Here is a 14,668-nt window from a genome sequence, read left to right as displayed (position 1 = left end):
ACACACTTGCTTGAAATTAATAGGTTCATCTATTTCTAATGCATCACCTATTTGTAATGCATATGAAATAAGATCTGCATGTGCATACCTAGAAGATAATCTAATTTTCCTTCTAACCTTATCTCTAACAAGTTGATAATTGGACAAAATCAGACTACTATCAGATTAAGGACTTTCTTTTCGACTTAGTAATGGTGGTTGCTGATTCAAGTATGAGATTTCGTACTTTGAAGCACGAATTGAATCCAAACCCAATTCAGGTCCACCACTTGACTCTTAAGACTGCCTATGAAAACTAACTATGGTGTCTCTACCTCAATTTGATCTTGTTCTGACTGATTACTAACAAACAAGTCTTTATAAAATTTTGATTCATTAAAGACTGCATCCCTACTTATCATACATTTCTGATCATCAATCAACCATAATTTATATCCTTTTTGTACCAGTAGGATACCTCAAAAAAACAGCTCTTAAAACCTTAGGATTTAATTTCCCTTTATTCACATGAATATATGCAAAACATCCAAAGGGTCTCAAATGGCTTAATGATGGTGGTTTTTTATTTCAAAGTTCCATAAGTGTTTTAAATTCAATACAGATAAAAGTGATCTATTAATCGGGCAACATACAGGGGTAACTGCCTCTGCCCAAAATCTTTTGCTTAAACCTAAATTTATCATTATACACCTAACTTTATCCATAATAGTTTTATTCATTCTTGCAACTAACCCATGTTGAGGTGTTTTAGTACATATTCTATGCCTAAGTATTCCTTATTTCTTATAAAAATCTGAAAAAAGTTTATTACAAAATTCCAACCTATTATTTGTTCTTAAAACCTTTATTTTTTTGTTAGTTTGATTCTTAACAAGTGTTTTCCATTTTTTAAAACAATCAAAGGCTTGATCCTTATGTTTTAAAAAATACACCCATACTCTCTTAGAGTAATCATTAATAAATGTTATAAAGTAATGAGAATTAGACAAAGAATTTGGAATTTGTGGAGATCCCTACAAATCAGAATGTATATACTCTAAAACATTTTTAGTTCTTTGAGTAGTTAAGACAAATCTAAGTTGATGCAACTTACCCAGGACACAATTTTTACAAAAATCTAAATTACCAATCTTGTCAAGATTAATCAATTTCTGTTTACAAAGTTCATGCAATCCAACAACACTTATATGCCCAAGTCTTTTATGCCACAAAACAGTTTCATCAAATTTAGGATTAAAATTTATAGAATTTGACACAACAGAATCTTCCAAGATATACAACCCCTGATTCAGTTTCCCTTTCATAACCACTAAGGATTCTTTTATTACCTTAAAAACACCATTTTCAAATTTAAAAGCATATCCATTTGAGTCTAACGAACCTAAAGAGATTAAATTCCTCCTTAATTTAGGCACCAACCTCACATTTTCAGGAATTTTAATAGAACTATCATGCATTTTGAACTTGACACTATCAACAACAATAACATCACATGACTCATCATTTCCCATTAATACTTTACCTCCATTCAAGTATTTAATGTCAATTAGCCAATCTTTCCTAGGTGTCATGTGAAAAGTGCAGCTTGAATCTATAATCCATTCCTCCCTAAACATTCTCTCTATTAATGTAAGAACCTCAACACTCTCATACCCTTCTAGAAAATTTATTGTAAAGTTTCTTTTTCTCTGAGAAATTCTTCTTAAAATGATCCTCTTTATGACACTGTCAACAAGTTTTCTTACTCTTAAATTTGGATCTAGAGATTTTCCTTTTTTTTTTTATTATTCCTCTTTTAGTCTTACCTCTAACTTGAAGAACTTCATTGATTACCTTCCTTTCGAATTTAATTTCTAAATCTTTTGATTTTAAGGCACCCAATACATCATCTAAAGACAGAGACTCCTTACCATATTTTATTGTAGCTTGAAACATATGATCGTATGTAGTTAAAAATTGAAATCCTAATAGAAGTAGGATTATAAAAGGTTGAATATATAAACCCTTCTCCTTCAATTTAAAACCTAATTCACCACTGTCTTCCACCCAAATTAAGAGAGTTTGCTTGAGAGAATAAAGACAAGTAACAATCGACAACCAAGAGAGTGCACTTTTGATGAGCAAATAGGGGAAAAGAAGGAGAAAGACTCTTAGCTGCCAAGAACCAATAAAGAACCATTGACGACTTAGAATCTAGGTAAGTAGGAGTTGATCTTCTATTGGATTCCATTATATTTTGACTTGAAATCTTGATGAATGGATTAAACTTGTTTTTGAAATTAGTTGATCTTGATATTGAATTATGTGGAACATGTTAATGCCATGATTTGTGATTATATGAGATCCTATTGCATTTGTATGAACATTATATGATGTTATGATAGATGTTTGATGATGTTACGTTATATCAATGTTATATGATGTTATGATAGATAAGGATTTGAAAACCAAGGTGAAATTTGACCATAATTCTATTATAGGACATTATGTATGGTTGAAACTTAGGCATACCCATAGATAGGAAAAAGTTCATTTATTGGTGTCGTTAGACAGAGAGAGAATTTGTTAAGACTACATGTCTATCAATTGACTATAACTTATCAGGACATAAAGAGTTTGATGATTGGGTTTCATAGATTCATAAACCAAGACTATGAGCCTGCAGATTAGCAATGAAATAGGACAACGAGGACTAGAGAGTTTAGAGAGTGGTCACTAAAATGGATGCATTGTTTCCCTTATATTTGATTGAGATCAGATAGCCTAAGATTCAGATAACCTGAGTTAATAACGGATAAAAGATAGATTTCAACTGAAAAATCATAAGATAGATCATTTCTATTTATTGAGTATTTTGAACTCATTTTTTTCCTTTGCATTTTGTAGGTGACAAAATTATAGATGACGATGATGAAGTAACGGATCAGTGATAAAGTGACATGCAAGAGATGGACTCATATACAATGACTTAGTCAGGTAGATTTTATTAGCTAGGGACTTAGTCATATACAATGACTTTAATTTCAAACAAATATTTGCAGTAGTGTTTTCATTATCAATCTGTCTTAAGACATTATTAGATAAATGCAAGATAAAAAGGCTATATGTAGTTTCTTAAATTTCAAATTTCATATCAAGGTCCATATTTTCATGGAGAGCAGATTCACCAGCCAGTGCCTTATCACATTTTTTATGAACAAGAATGGCATACATTTTCATTCTCCATATATTAAAATCACCCTTCCCATCAAATCTCTCAACATCTATTTTTGTTTGAGCCATTGTTATTCAAGTGTTTACTAATCCAATTCTTTACAAGCCACAATAACAAAAAGAGAATAAAGCAAGCTAATTTTTATTTCTTTAAGCCATAGTGACAAAATATCAAACACATGAACAGTATAGCCACAATTGATAAACAGAGAACAAATAGTAAGCCAAATAATTTTTCAACTCTTTCAAGAAGTAATAACAAAATGTAAAGAACAACTAGATAAACAAATCTTTACTTAAAAAACACTCCAAACAATTTTTCCTCAAACAAGAATAGTAATATCTGACTCAAGAGGACTCTAATACCACTTGTTAATGTTTTATTATTGCTGAGTTCCAATATTAATCAGAGATTCGGATTATAAATCAGCTAAGAATTGCATAAGATCAGTATAATAAATCATACACAAATCAACACACTAAATTTACTTGATTTAGGTTTAAAAAATTAAAACCCTACATCCAAGGTAAAGGAATTCTCTAGCAAATCCACTAATCAGTAAGAATATTATATAGCTTACAAATTTAGAAGCCAATGTAGCATTACATATGCAAACATAACCAAATCCAACTTTGCCGACTCAAATCCTTCCTAAACCCGAGCACCACAACGACCATATACATTGACTCAAGAGTTTAGGCAGCTAAATTGAAAGAAAACTAGTGGATTTATGCATTTCCTAACACCTTAGTAGAGAAAATATGAGGAACTAGAGAGAAATATACACGTGCAAAAGCACCCTGTTTTTTTTCTTCTAAAACAGCTAACGAAATGCCTTTCTTTCTCTCTATTTCTTAGTAAACCAACTAGTGGTTTATATCCATTAGTTAAAAGGCTTAACCAAGCAAACACTAAATTGCCCCTAAACAATAACTACAACCCAAACTTTGCTTAAAATGTTTCTTCTAATTACAAGAATGCCATTAGTTTTTTAAGTCACAGATTCACCCATAGGTTGTATGATTTAAATTGAGATTATCATTCATGCATAATAGATTCTATTAGCACTTTATTTCGAGGGAGTCTTTTAGGAGTGTTGTGTTAGTATCTTTTCAAACCATCATCATGAGAAAACATATTTCGTGGGTAACGCAAGTCTCCTAATCTATTGAATTTCATTGTCTCACATATATTTTAGGGGATCTTTAGTCTCATATGTGTTCCATAGGATCTATGTGTTCCAATCACAAAACACCTTAAGAAACTAGGAAAACATGAAAATTGGTTCCTCAACTCATGCATAAAATCAAAGACATGTTAAAAAAAAAACAATAAAACTATGTGCATATGCTTTTGAGTACATAATTAGATACATATATAATGTGTCATCATATAATTAAGTAATTTCAAATTAATGAAAAAATAATACTCAATTACATGATAACACATTATCTGTGTATCCAATTATATACTCAAAAGTGTGTACACTTAGCATTACTCATTTTTAAAACCTTATGTTCTTATACTCGAGCCTTATATAAAACTCATCTCAACTCGTAATTATTTTCACCTCTTATGTATATGCTCATGACTCATTCCCTATCTCGTTTTCTCTCTTGGACATGTCTTGGTACTTTCAGATAGCTTTCACGTCTCTTAAAATTCTTATGAATAGCTTCTTGAACAGGCTTTCCCTCTATGAAATGCCTATTTATATTCTTACATTAGATAACTACTGTTCATACCTTAAGAACATGCATTTAATATGTTGTCTTGAACATGCACTAGATTGTTATTTCACAATTGCTCATTTACCTAGGGGTATTTTGGCCATTTTTATGTGAACAGTTGTACCATTCTTTAGCACAAACATTCCATTGAGAATTTGAATTAGATAACCATTAAAACAGACATTTGCTTTATTGGAATGGTTGCTCACTACTTAATTAGTTATGATGAGGCATGCTATTTGATTTGTCTACTTAACACTAGAATCAATCTTCTCGATAGTATAAATCCATGAAAAGTCATATTTGAACATTCAATTGATACTATTCATCTAAAATACATATGTCAACACGAATGTCTGTCAGGATAAATGTTTTTAGATTGATATAACCGTGACGAGAGAATGAACAAGTAGTTTGATCGTGAAAACCCTTTGAAACATTAGAAAGTCATGTTTGATGTAATTTTTTTAATTTTAAAAATTGCTAAAACTTTGTTTGTTCATTCATTAGAAGTTTAGTTCTTCTGTTTCTGATGGAGAAACAAGATTTTCTAGTTATTGAACAATACAATGTTATTTGATGTACCTTGGTAATGAGAAATCTTGTTTGATGTAAAATTCAAGTACAGATTTTCATTTTTAGAAGGGATTGCAGAAATGGAGTTTGGTTGAATATAGATGAAATGTTTTTGAATAAAATCTTAAAAACTGGTGTAAAATCACTCGATTTTTTTCCTTTTTATAGTTTTTTGACTCTGAAGATAATTCCCATTTTTTATCTGACAAAGAAATCATGAAAGGATGATTATATATCTGCCAAGGAAGAGAATTAGCATATGAAAGAGCTAAAAATATACAAATGGAATCAGCATTATGTTGCAATAATATTCAAGCTGTGAATTTTTAACTTTTCTATTTAGATACATATGTTTGTGGAATCAGACTCACCATAATACGTTTATGATTTAACTGACTAGAAGAAGATATGCTTTACTTGTGCCATATGTGTAAGGATTTGTGTATACCTTTTTCTTTGATAAATTAATATGTTTCTGCGTTTAAACTTCTTATAGGATATTAAAGATAGGAGGATTCAGGAACTTACTATGTGTTGGTTGTGTTTGCTAGAGAAAGTCTCGTATCTTAAACTAGCTTTTAGAGCAAGCGAGAGCCAAGAGTCCTCAAAAGTGATAAATCAAAGTGAACGTCCAACTAGTAGAATTCATGGTGCATAATGGTAGGTTTCAATTCTTCTTGGCAGAAATGTTTTTCTCTTTCATTGCTTGTTTCAGTGATACAAATCATTGTGAGAGTTAATGGTTCGAAATGCAAAAGAGAACCCAAATTATTCTTTTGTAGCAGACAATTTTGCTTTATATACTATACATAGGTTATTTTGCATAAGCAAATTCTCTGCGGACCATTAATATATTAGCTGAAAAATTTGACTAAGTTTTCAGAAATCAAAAACCAAAATATTTGTTAGCTGTTGAAAGAATTAACCAAAAAAAGAAAACCAAATGTAGATATTTTTACCTGGAAAAATGTTGGCCTCCAAAAAATTTCAAGCAATAAAAAAAAGCTTTAGCTTTTACATAAGCTTCCATTTAATCTAATAAACCAATATTAAACAGGTTACACAATATCAAATAACAAGTAATCAACCATCTGGAGTTAAAGAAACTGATTATAACAAGTTATGTACATAATATAGGTCACATAAACTTGATGTAACTTACTCACAAATCTTTCTCCTGAGTAAAACCACAGATTCAATGAATGCCAATGTTATCTATGGTGGGAAAGTTTCAGCCCTTCAGATTCAACTTTCCTGATATTGTCGACAATAACTTGGATGTTTGAGGACAGCTCTTCTGTTTGCTCCTCAACATTATTTATAAAAGAGAGTAACTTTTCTCGGTATGCTGCACATAATTGGTCTTGATGCTCCAATTCCTGAGTAAGTTCTTCGATTTTCTTGTCCTTGTCACCCTGTAAAAATGAACAATCAATATGTTTTAGAGACAACTGAGTCAAAATACAGAACATATGCAAAAGTATTTGGCCAATTAAATGCATACACAAATGTTGTTGTATACTGCCCACACTAATTTTGAATCCCTGGCAAGTCAAAATCAATAGTTTGGCTTACAGAAAAGATAACATTCCCAATTTTAAGTTTGAAGTTCTCGATCTAACGAGTTTCACCAATGATGACATGCGCGAATCTACCAGGATTTGGTGTCTCCAACTGATACCATTGTGCTACAGTTGGCATCATTTCATCAAGCTAAATCATGTCTAAATGATTTGCTTCACAAATGTTGCTTACTCTTTTCCGTTATTTCCTTCACCTTCTTTAATTTACTGCCATCTCTCACATGTTGAGAAACTGAAATCTGTTCTAAGAACTTAATTTAGGTTCAATTTATATGTTGAGTGTGCAAATAATTCATAAAGAGAAGTCCCAGCATTGTTAACATGCTAAAGATGTGCGAATAAATGACAGGTGAAACCACCGTCACATTCACCAAATATTAGGCAAAGTATTTTCGAAGGGGGTCAGTAGATTATAAATTGAGTCAGTTTCACCAATGAACCATACATTTAAATATGGATAACATGTGGATGGAATACAACTATTTATGAAACTCAATATCTTAAAATTTGAACTATGATAACTTAATAAGATTCAAAGATGCTCCAACTTTGAAGATAGGAGCGAAAAAATATAGAAACTTACCACTGTAGTATATCCATGGGCAGTGACAACCAGAGGATGATTATGATCCTTTACAAATCTTGTAACAACCCATTTTCCAGACTTTTCCATCTTAACCAATATTGTTGCTTTGCAACCTTCTCGTGAACTTGATCTTGGCTTCTTTTCAGGTCCAAATGCACCCTTATGGTTAGGAGAGAAACCCTGCTTGTTACACCCAAGTCTACGAGCAAGTGTTCTCCCATCAATCCCGGAACGACGACGTTGCATAATACGCACTACAAATCCAACCCGTCTGGCATACCCTATATAAAATTTCCTGGCATCATCTTCTGATTCAAATTCCATACCAACATATGGTTCTAGAATTTCACCACCTTCGAGTTCACAAGATTTTTCTATAAAGGAGCTGTCTTCCACTGCAACTTCCTTGTCCAATTCCACTGTCATACAAAAATTTTACATAGAATAGACTTCAACACCCATAAAAATATATCTCAATACAACGCACACATTCAGAAAATCAATGTAGCATCCAAGATATCAAATTTATTACGTTGTACTAACTAAAACAATTTGTTTTATCATATAGCATGAAATTGATTCATTTTCTTTGGGGAAAAATAGCTTGAAATGTAAGCTAAGATCTTTGATTCTCAAGCAGAAGGCAACATATGTTATAATTTGTTAAGTGGCACCACTGTTAGGCAGAACTTTTCCCCAATTATAGAGTTTATCTGGTTTTGTTTTTTTTTTCAGTTGAGCCATTAAAGCACAGAAGCAAGCTTTACAATGCACATGGCACAACATAAAATATGCCATCCCAATACTTAAGAGCCATAATCTTAAATTTAAAATACAGACCAAACACCCATTATCAAATAGAAGCAAATTACCTAAAAGTAGAAAAAAAAATGATGAATTAATAGGAGATGCATTTGCAATTCCAAGAAACAACCCTAATGAGAAACAAAAGACTCAAGTAGAAACCAAAACATATCAAACCAACATTTGGCACTTGAAAGCATAGACTGCTAAGAGGAAACACTAGGTCAACCAAACAAATGCATAGTTTGCACTAATAAGCAAAGCCCTAAATCAAATATTGATACTAAGCAATAAACAGAAGTCCCTCTTTTTCCCTTTTGTTTTTGTTGTTTACAATACTATGGCTTTAGCTTGAACCAGTCCAAAGTTTTTGTTTGAAAGTTGAGACCTGAAAAATATGAATGTTTTCTAAATTTCAGCTAAGTCGTAGAAGTGCCCTTCTACTAATGAAACAAGACCAACAAATTTAGAATTGACAAAAATCAAGCCAAAGGTAGAAGCTCACAGTTATAATCTCATGTGTGAACTAAACTGGGATCGTAGGATCCATTATAAATTGCAATGCTAATAGCCTTAAGATATCCAAAAACAGAAAGAAACTAAATGGAAAGCACTAATTCCAGGGTGTTCCACCTGCGGATGCCTGATTAACAACACGAAGGTTGATTACAACAATGAAACTTAATAAAGACCAGTATGAATTTCATATCAATATAGACTAAGATCAAAACCTGGCAAACAAAACCCATCCATAACAAAACTCAGTCCAGAAATAAGTCACTGAAACAAAATATCTCAGGCACATATATTCAACAGAAGATCACATGCACAAAGCTTGAAACTCATAGCAAAACCAAACCCACTTTTCAAAGACAATTCCACATCAACAATCTTATAATCACTATTGAAGTTTCTAACTTTAATGCCAAAAACACAGCCTTTGTGCATAATTTAAGTACAATACATCCATAGATATTTCATTTAAGAAATGCTAGACAAAACTGTTCGTCGAATTAGTATCAAATTCAACCCCATTGAAAACTAAATAAAAAGTTAAAAGAGTATTTTGAAGCTAACATTTGATAATTCAAAGCAAAAAAGAAATAAGAAAGGAGGATCTAAAGACTTACTGAATCAGAATCAGGGAGACTGAGAACCCAAAACCCACCAAAATCTGCAGGTTTCATGCGAATACAAGACAAGAAATTTGAAGGATCTAAGTGAAATGACGGGTTTCGCCGCCCAGTCGAAACACAAACTCTGCTTTTCCGTGTTTTCTCACTTACACTACACATCACAAATGATTATATGCTATATTAATTTTTTTGTTTTATTAGTTTCTTATTTAAGAAAATCTTCAATAACCAATATATATATATATATATATATATATATATATATATATATATATAATTGTGAAATTAATTAGGTTAATTTCGTGTCATGTAACCAAAACAAAATTGATCATACTTGTTTTTAAAGAGATACGATCATATTTTTAATTTAATATCAAATTATCTTTCATCTATTCTATATAAATTAATATTTGTAAAACATGATTAATAATCAAACCGATTTTCTTATTAGTTTATGATTCGATTAGTTCAACTTGTTTCCAAATTATTATATGTTTTTTAAATATTATAAAAAATTTATCAGATTTTTTAAACATAAATTATATGTATTTAAAAAAAATATATTTGATATCATCCGTCTAACTTTCCTCAATTAGAAACACTTGTTTTCTTTTAGTGCACAAAAATTAATTCAATTTAACTTTTTTCTTTATAATTAGTATTTATTTACTTTCGATGACAATTCTTTTCTTTTTAATTAATATTTGATTAACTGAAATAATAATTATCTAATCTCAATTAACTAGTCAATTATAATCTTTTTTACCACCACAACTTTGGCTTTCGTCTATTTGTAAATGTATATACACAAGACAAATCAACCAATTTTATATATAAATCCAAGTAGACTATAAATCAGTTTACGATTGAACTAATCAGTCCGGTTTGATTTTAATAACTATTGTATAAACCTCAATAATACCTAAATAAAAAAGTATTAAAATCATATTTGTTAACATAGGAGTGCTATTAGATATTTGCCATGCATAGGTTGAAGCAATATTTTACAATGTGGGGTTCTTAGACATTTGAGCATGCAAGAGTTAAATAGATATTATATCATGTCGAGTTATTTGCCATTTAACCATCTAGGGGCTAAATTGATAACTTATCCTATAGATATGGGGTAAATTAATATTTAACCAATTTTGTATTGTTTTAAGTTACTTGTATATGTGCGAATAAATTGATATTTTCTAAATTTGGTATCAAAATTTTTAAAGTATATTTATGCTTACTATATCTAATAAAACTTCGAAATTTGTTTACCACTTAGAGGTGAATCCGAACCAAGTTCAATCTTATTTGTCAAACATTTCAGTTTATATCTAAGGCAATAAGAGTATATTTTTAAGTATAATATCTAATAAAATTTTGGAATTTGTTTGTCAATTAATGTTAAATTTGAATCAAGGCAACTCAATCTTATTTGTCAAAGATTTCGGTTTGTATCTAAGCCAATAAGAGTTGTGGCTGAGTGCTACTTATTTTCTTCAATAAGGTTTAGAAACTGATTTTTTTTCCCTTTAAATCCTTTTAACCCCATGGCCATTTTCATTTTTAGTAATTAGAATATGAGAGAAAGGCTGAGTTATAGCCAGGATTTTCATCTCGGCTAGACATTGCACTTGCATTCTTGTACTTTACTTGATCATAAGTAATTGCGTGTAGATTATTTGTACAATATATAATTTTGTTCCCAATTCACACTAACTTGTAGATTTCACCTCATGCTTCTTATTTGAAACTACGATAGGATACTGCTTGAGCCTGTGAAAAACTGAGTACTGCCATGAATAGTCAGCCTAAAAACCTTGTTTGTATAGAAAAGGTTCCATAGCTATTGGAATGCGTTCTTTGTCATAATTCAGTTCTTTTCATGTACTGTTAACATCAAGGTTTCAATTGAGAGAAATGTTATGATCTTTATGAGAGTTATTCATTATTGTTGTGTGAAATAATGTAGCATTATCATTGAAGTGACCCATCCTTATTAAGAGCTTCTGGGATTCTAAAAGAACAGCACAATCATTCATCCTTGAACATAGTGAGGCCGTACAATGCAGTGAGGATAATTTCTTCTTTGAGGAAAGCAAAAAAGAGAAGCTTACTAAGCGGATTCAGGTAGGTACAGCACAAATCACTGAATGCCCTCATAACAATTCTGGTTTCACTAGAATTTCCTCATGGGACGCCAATGTGACACTTCTCAGAATGTCATCATTTCAGTACATAAGTAAATAGATGCAAAAGCTGAATTTACACTTGTGAAGGCCATGAAAGAAAAACTCAGAATTTGAATTTGAATTGACATTCTATTACCTAATTTAATACCCATATTTAGTACACATAGTCATTAATAGTTATTCTATGCATGTTGTTGCTTCAAGATACTGTTCTTATAATTATACTCAAAGAATTAAATGGAAAAAATTTAGCTGGCTAATGGAAAATGACAAGGATTATGTTCAATATTTACAAGTGAAAGAAAGATTGCTCCAACATATATTTCTTATATATAAATGCTCTTGCTTTATATAAAGAGAGAAATTAATGTGAATAATAGCAAACCTTAACCCATGTACATTATGCTATACATGACAAGCCCTATATTTATTTTAAAAAATATACATGGAACCATTGAATTCTAGTTTTAGCCAGATACATGAATTTAACCATATTTCTGAAAAATTATTGTTGAAGCCTAGAAACTTGATAGCCTAATATTACCTAACGGATAAACTGAAACAGACAAAATCGCCAATTTGCGTGTAGCCAGGTTGTTTTACCTATATCATTCAGCAACTGGTCTTCTAATTTTTCGCAGTCCTTTGTGATCAAAATTAATGACAGCCATATGCTTAGACAATCCAGTTTGCATGCATGTGTATATATATATATATATATATAACAAAGAAGCAAGAGCTTGAACATTGTCAAAAGACAGAGACTTTCATTTACAGTCATTGTAGATTACCTCACTACACAGTAATTGTCTTACCTTCTTCTTTCTTTTTCTTTTCTACCCGAAAGTATGACGGTCGATAACACCGCCTTTAGAACCGCTGTTGGCATTGCTGGTTAGTCCTCCAAAACTCTCGTAAACTTTGCATGCATGCATGTGAATAAAGGGACGTCAATGGTCTTTGATCTAATGAATTTGTTTTCTTATAATTTTGGCAGGAAATGTAATCTCTTTCGGCCTGTTTCTTTCCCCATTGTAAACTTCTATCTCCACTTTTAGATTAGTATTAAATGTGATTATTGTTCATTAAAGTCAGTTAATTAAAGCATGTGGATGAATTAATGCAGTCCAACAATGATGAAAATACACACGCAAAAATCAGTACAAGCGTTCAGGCCTGATCCATACTTAGCCACTATTCTGAACTGCATTATGTGGATGTTCTACGGTTCCCCCGCTGTCACACAAGACAATCTATTGGTTATTACTATCAACGTTGCAGGTTTCATCATGGAGATCGGCTATGTTACCGTCTTCTTAATCTATTCTCCCTGGGCAAAGCGCGTATGGAATTATATATTCATTCATATAAAAGCATTAAGTAATGATATAATTCACTATTTGTTTTCATATATTAATAAGATTGTTGCTGTGTAATTTCAGAAGAAGATTATGCTGGTTCTTCTAGTTGAAGTAGTATTCGCAGCTGTTGTGATTTTCATTACCTTGTTTTTCTTCCATACCCTTAAAGATAGGGCTATGATCGTGGGCATTGTGTGTATCGTCTTCAATGTAATTATGTACACTTCTCCTTTAACAGTCATGGTAAGTTAATCCATCTTTCATTGCTTAATCGGATTACAGTGTTAATTAATGTTTAATATCCTTGTATTATATGTACTAATTGAGTTCTCTTTTCTTGCAGAAAATGGTGATCAAGACCAAGAGCGTCAAGTACATGCCGTTTACTCTCTCATTAACCAACTTCTTGAATGGTTGCGTCTGGGTTCTTTATGCCATTCTTAAAGCAGATCCATACGTCTTGGTAAGATAGCATTCATCAAGAAGAAATATTAAGTTTGTATAAGATATCATGCTTTGTTTAATCTAAATATTTTTATGTAACATTTTTTTTTGTAGATACCCAATCTTTTAGGAACAATATCTGGCATAGTGCAGCTCGTATTATATGCAACGTACTATCAAACGACAAGTTGGGACCAGGACGATGAAGAAGATAGACCACCAGAGGTTCAACTCTCCAGCGTTTGATATATCAATGTAAAGACAAATTGGCCCTTCTTGACAATTCGACCGTGAAATGTACTGAAAAAACTGTACAAAAACAAATTTATCAATGGAAAATACAATTCATTATCCAAAGACCAAAAAAAGTTAAGTAGGTATTTCCAATTCTGTTTACAATTACCTTCTTGATAACAGGTCAAATGGCTGGAAAATCCTCCATGGACGTGAGGTTGACCACATCAGCCCTCATGATTGGCTGGTGTAATGACATATAAACATATAAATAGGGTTAGACTCGAACCGAGCCAGCTCGAGCTTGAGCTCACCTTGAACAAGCTCGAAACGAGCCAACCCTAGTTGAGCTCGAGCTCAAGCTACTCACTAGATTTTTTAATTAAAAATTTTAATACAAAACGACATTGTTTTGATTAATATGTATTAAAATGACGTTGTTTTAATAACAAAAAACGAGCCGAACCAAATTCGAGCCAAGTTCAAGCTTGGTTTTCATGGGCTGGATGAGCTTAAGCTTGAACTATAGTTCAGTTATATGTGAACCGAGCCGAGCTCGAGCTCGGTTCAGCTTGAATCCAGCCCTACATATAAATAACTTTCTTAGAATTACATTAACCAAATGAAACCCATTATTCACGACTACATACCTCAATTACCTTTTACTATGACAAGATATCAACCACCTCATTCTCCCAAAAAGGAATGTCAATTACCTCTTTAATGTCACTCGGGGGATGTATGTTGTGTAATATAGTCTTTATCTTGCAACAACAACAAATAAATAATGATTCAATGTATTAGACTCACCCGA

At 31.6% G+C, this 14,668-nt stretch overlaps 2 protein-coding genes across 2 annotated transcripts; one reads left to right on the top strand and one right to left on the bottom strand.

Moving 5' to 3' along the window:
- Positions 1-6,515: 6,515 nt before the first annotated feature.
- LOC123195742 (protein FAR1-RELATED SEQUENCE 5) lies at positions 6,516-9,791 on the bottom strand. The gene is made up of 3 exons (XM_044609562.1): positions 9,624-9,791; positions 7,687-8,108; positions 6,516-6,935 (listed from the first exon to the last, which is right to left on the bottom strand). Coding segments are annotated over exons 1-3 (627 nt in total). The 5' UTR covers positions 9,625-9,791; the 3' UTR covers positions 6,516-6,731.
- A 2,872-nt stretch (positions 9,792-12,663) lies between these two features.
- Positions 12,664-13,923, top strand: LOC123195740 (bidirectional sugar transporter SWEET5-like). The gene is made up of 6 exons (XM_044609561.1): positions 12,664-12,709; positions 12,813-12,849; positions 12,942-13,158; positions 13,258-13,419; positions 13,520-13,639; positions 13,735-13,923. The coding sequence occupies exons 1-6, from the start codon at positions 12,664-12,666 to the stop codon at positions 13,864-13,866; spliced, it is 714 nt and encodes a 237-aa protein (XP_044465496.1). The 3' UTR covers positions 13,867-13,923.
- Positions 13,924-14,668: the final 745 nt, after the last annotated feature.

This window comes from Mangifera indica, chromosome 14 (assembly GCF_011075055.1).
Source record: "Mangifera indica cultivar Alphonso chromosome 14, CATAS_Mindica_2.1, whole genome shotgun sequence".
Taxonomy (NCBI): domain Eukaryota; kingdom Viridiplantae; phylum Streptophyta; class Magnoliopsida; order Sapindales; family Anacardiaceae; genus Mangifera; species Mangifera indica.
The sequence above is the reverse complement of the archived record's forward strand: the minus strand, read 5'-3'. Positions and strand labels throughout refer to the sequence as shown.

Coding starts and splice junctions, on each gene's coding strand:
- LOC123195740 (XM_044609561.1), top strand. CDS start 12,664: ATGACGGTCGATAACACCGCCTTTAGAACCGCTGTTGGCATTGCTG. Junction 12,710..12,812: donor AACCGCTGTTGGCATTGCTG/GTTAGTCCTCCA, acceptor TAATTTTGGCAG/GAAATGTAATCTCTTTCGGC. Junction 13,640..13,734: donor AAGCAGATCCATACGTCTTG/GTAAGATAGCAT, acceptor TTTTTTTTGTAG/ATACCCAATCTTTTAGGAAC.
- LOC123195742 (XM_044609562.1), bottom strand. Junction 6,936..7,686: donor CCCATGGATATACTACAGTG/GTAAGTTTCTAT, acceptor TCATTTTTACAG/GGTGACAAGGACAAGAAAAT.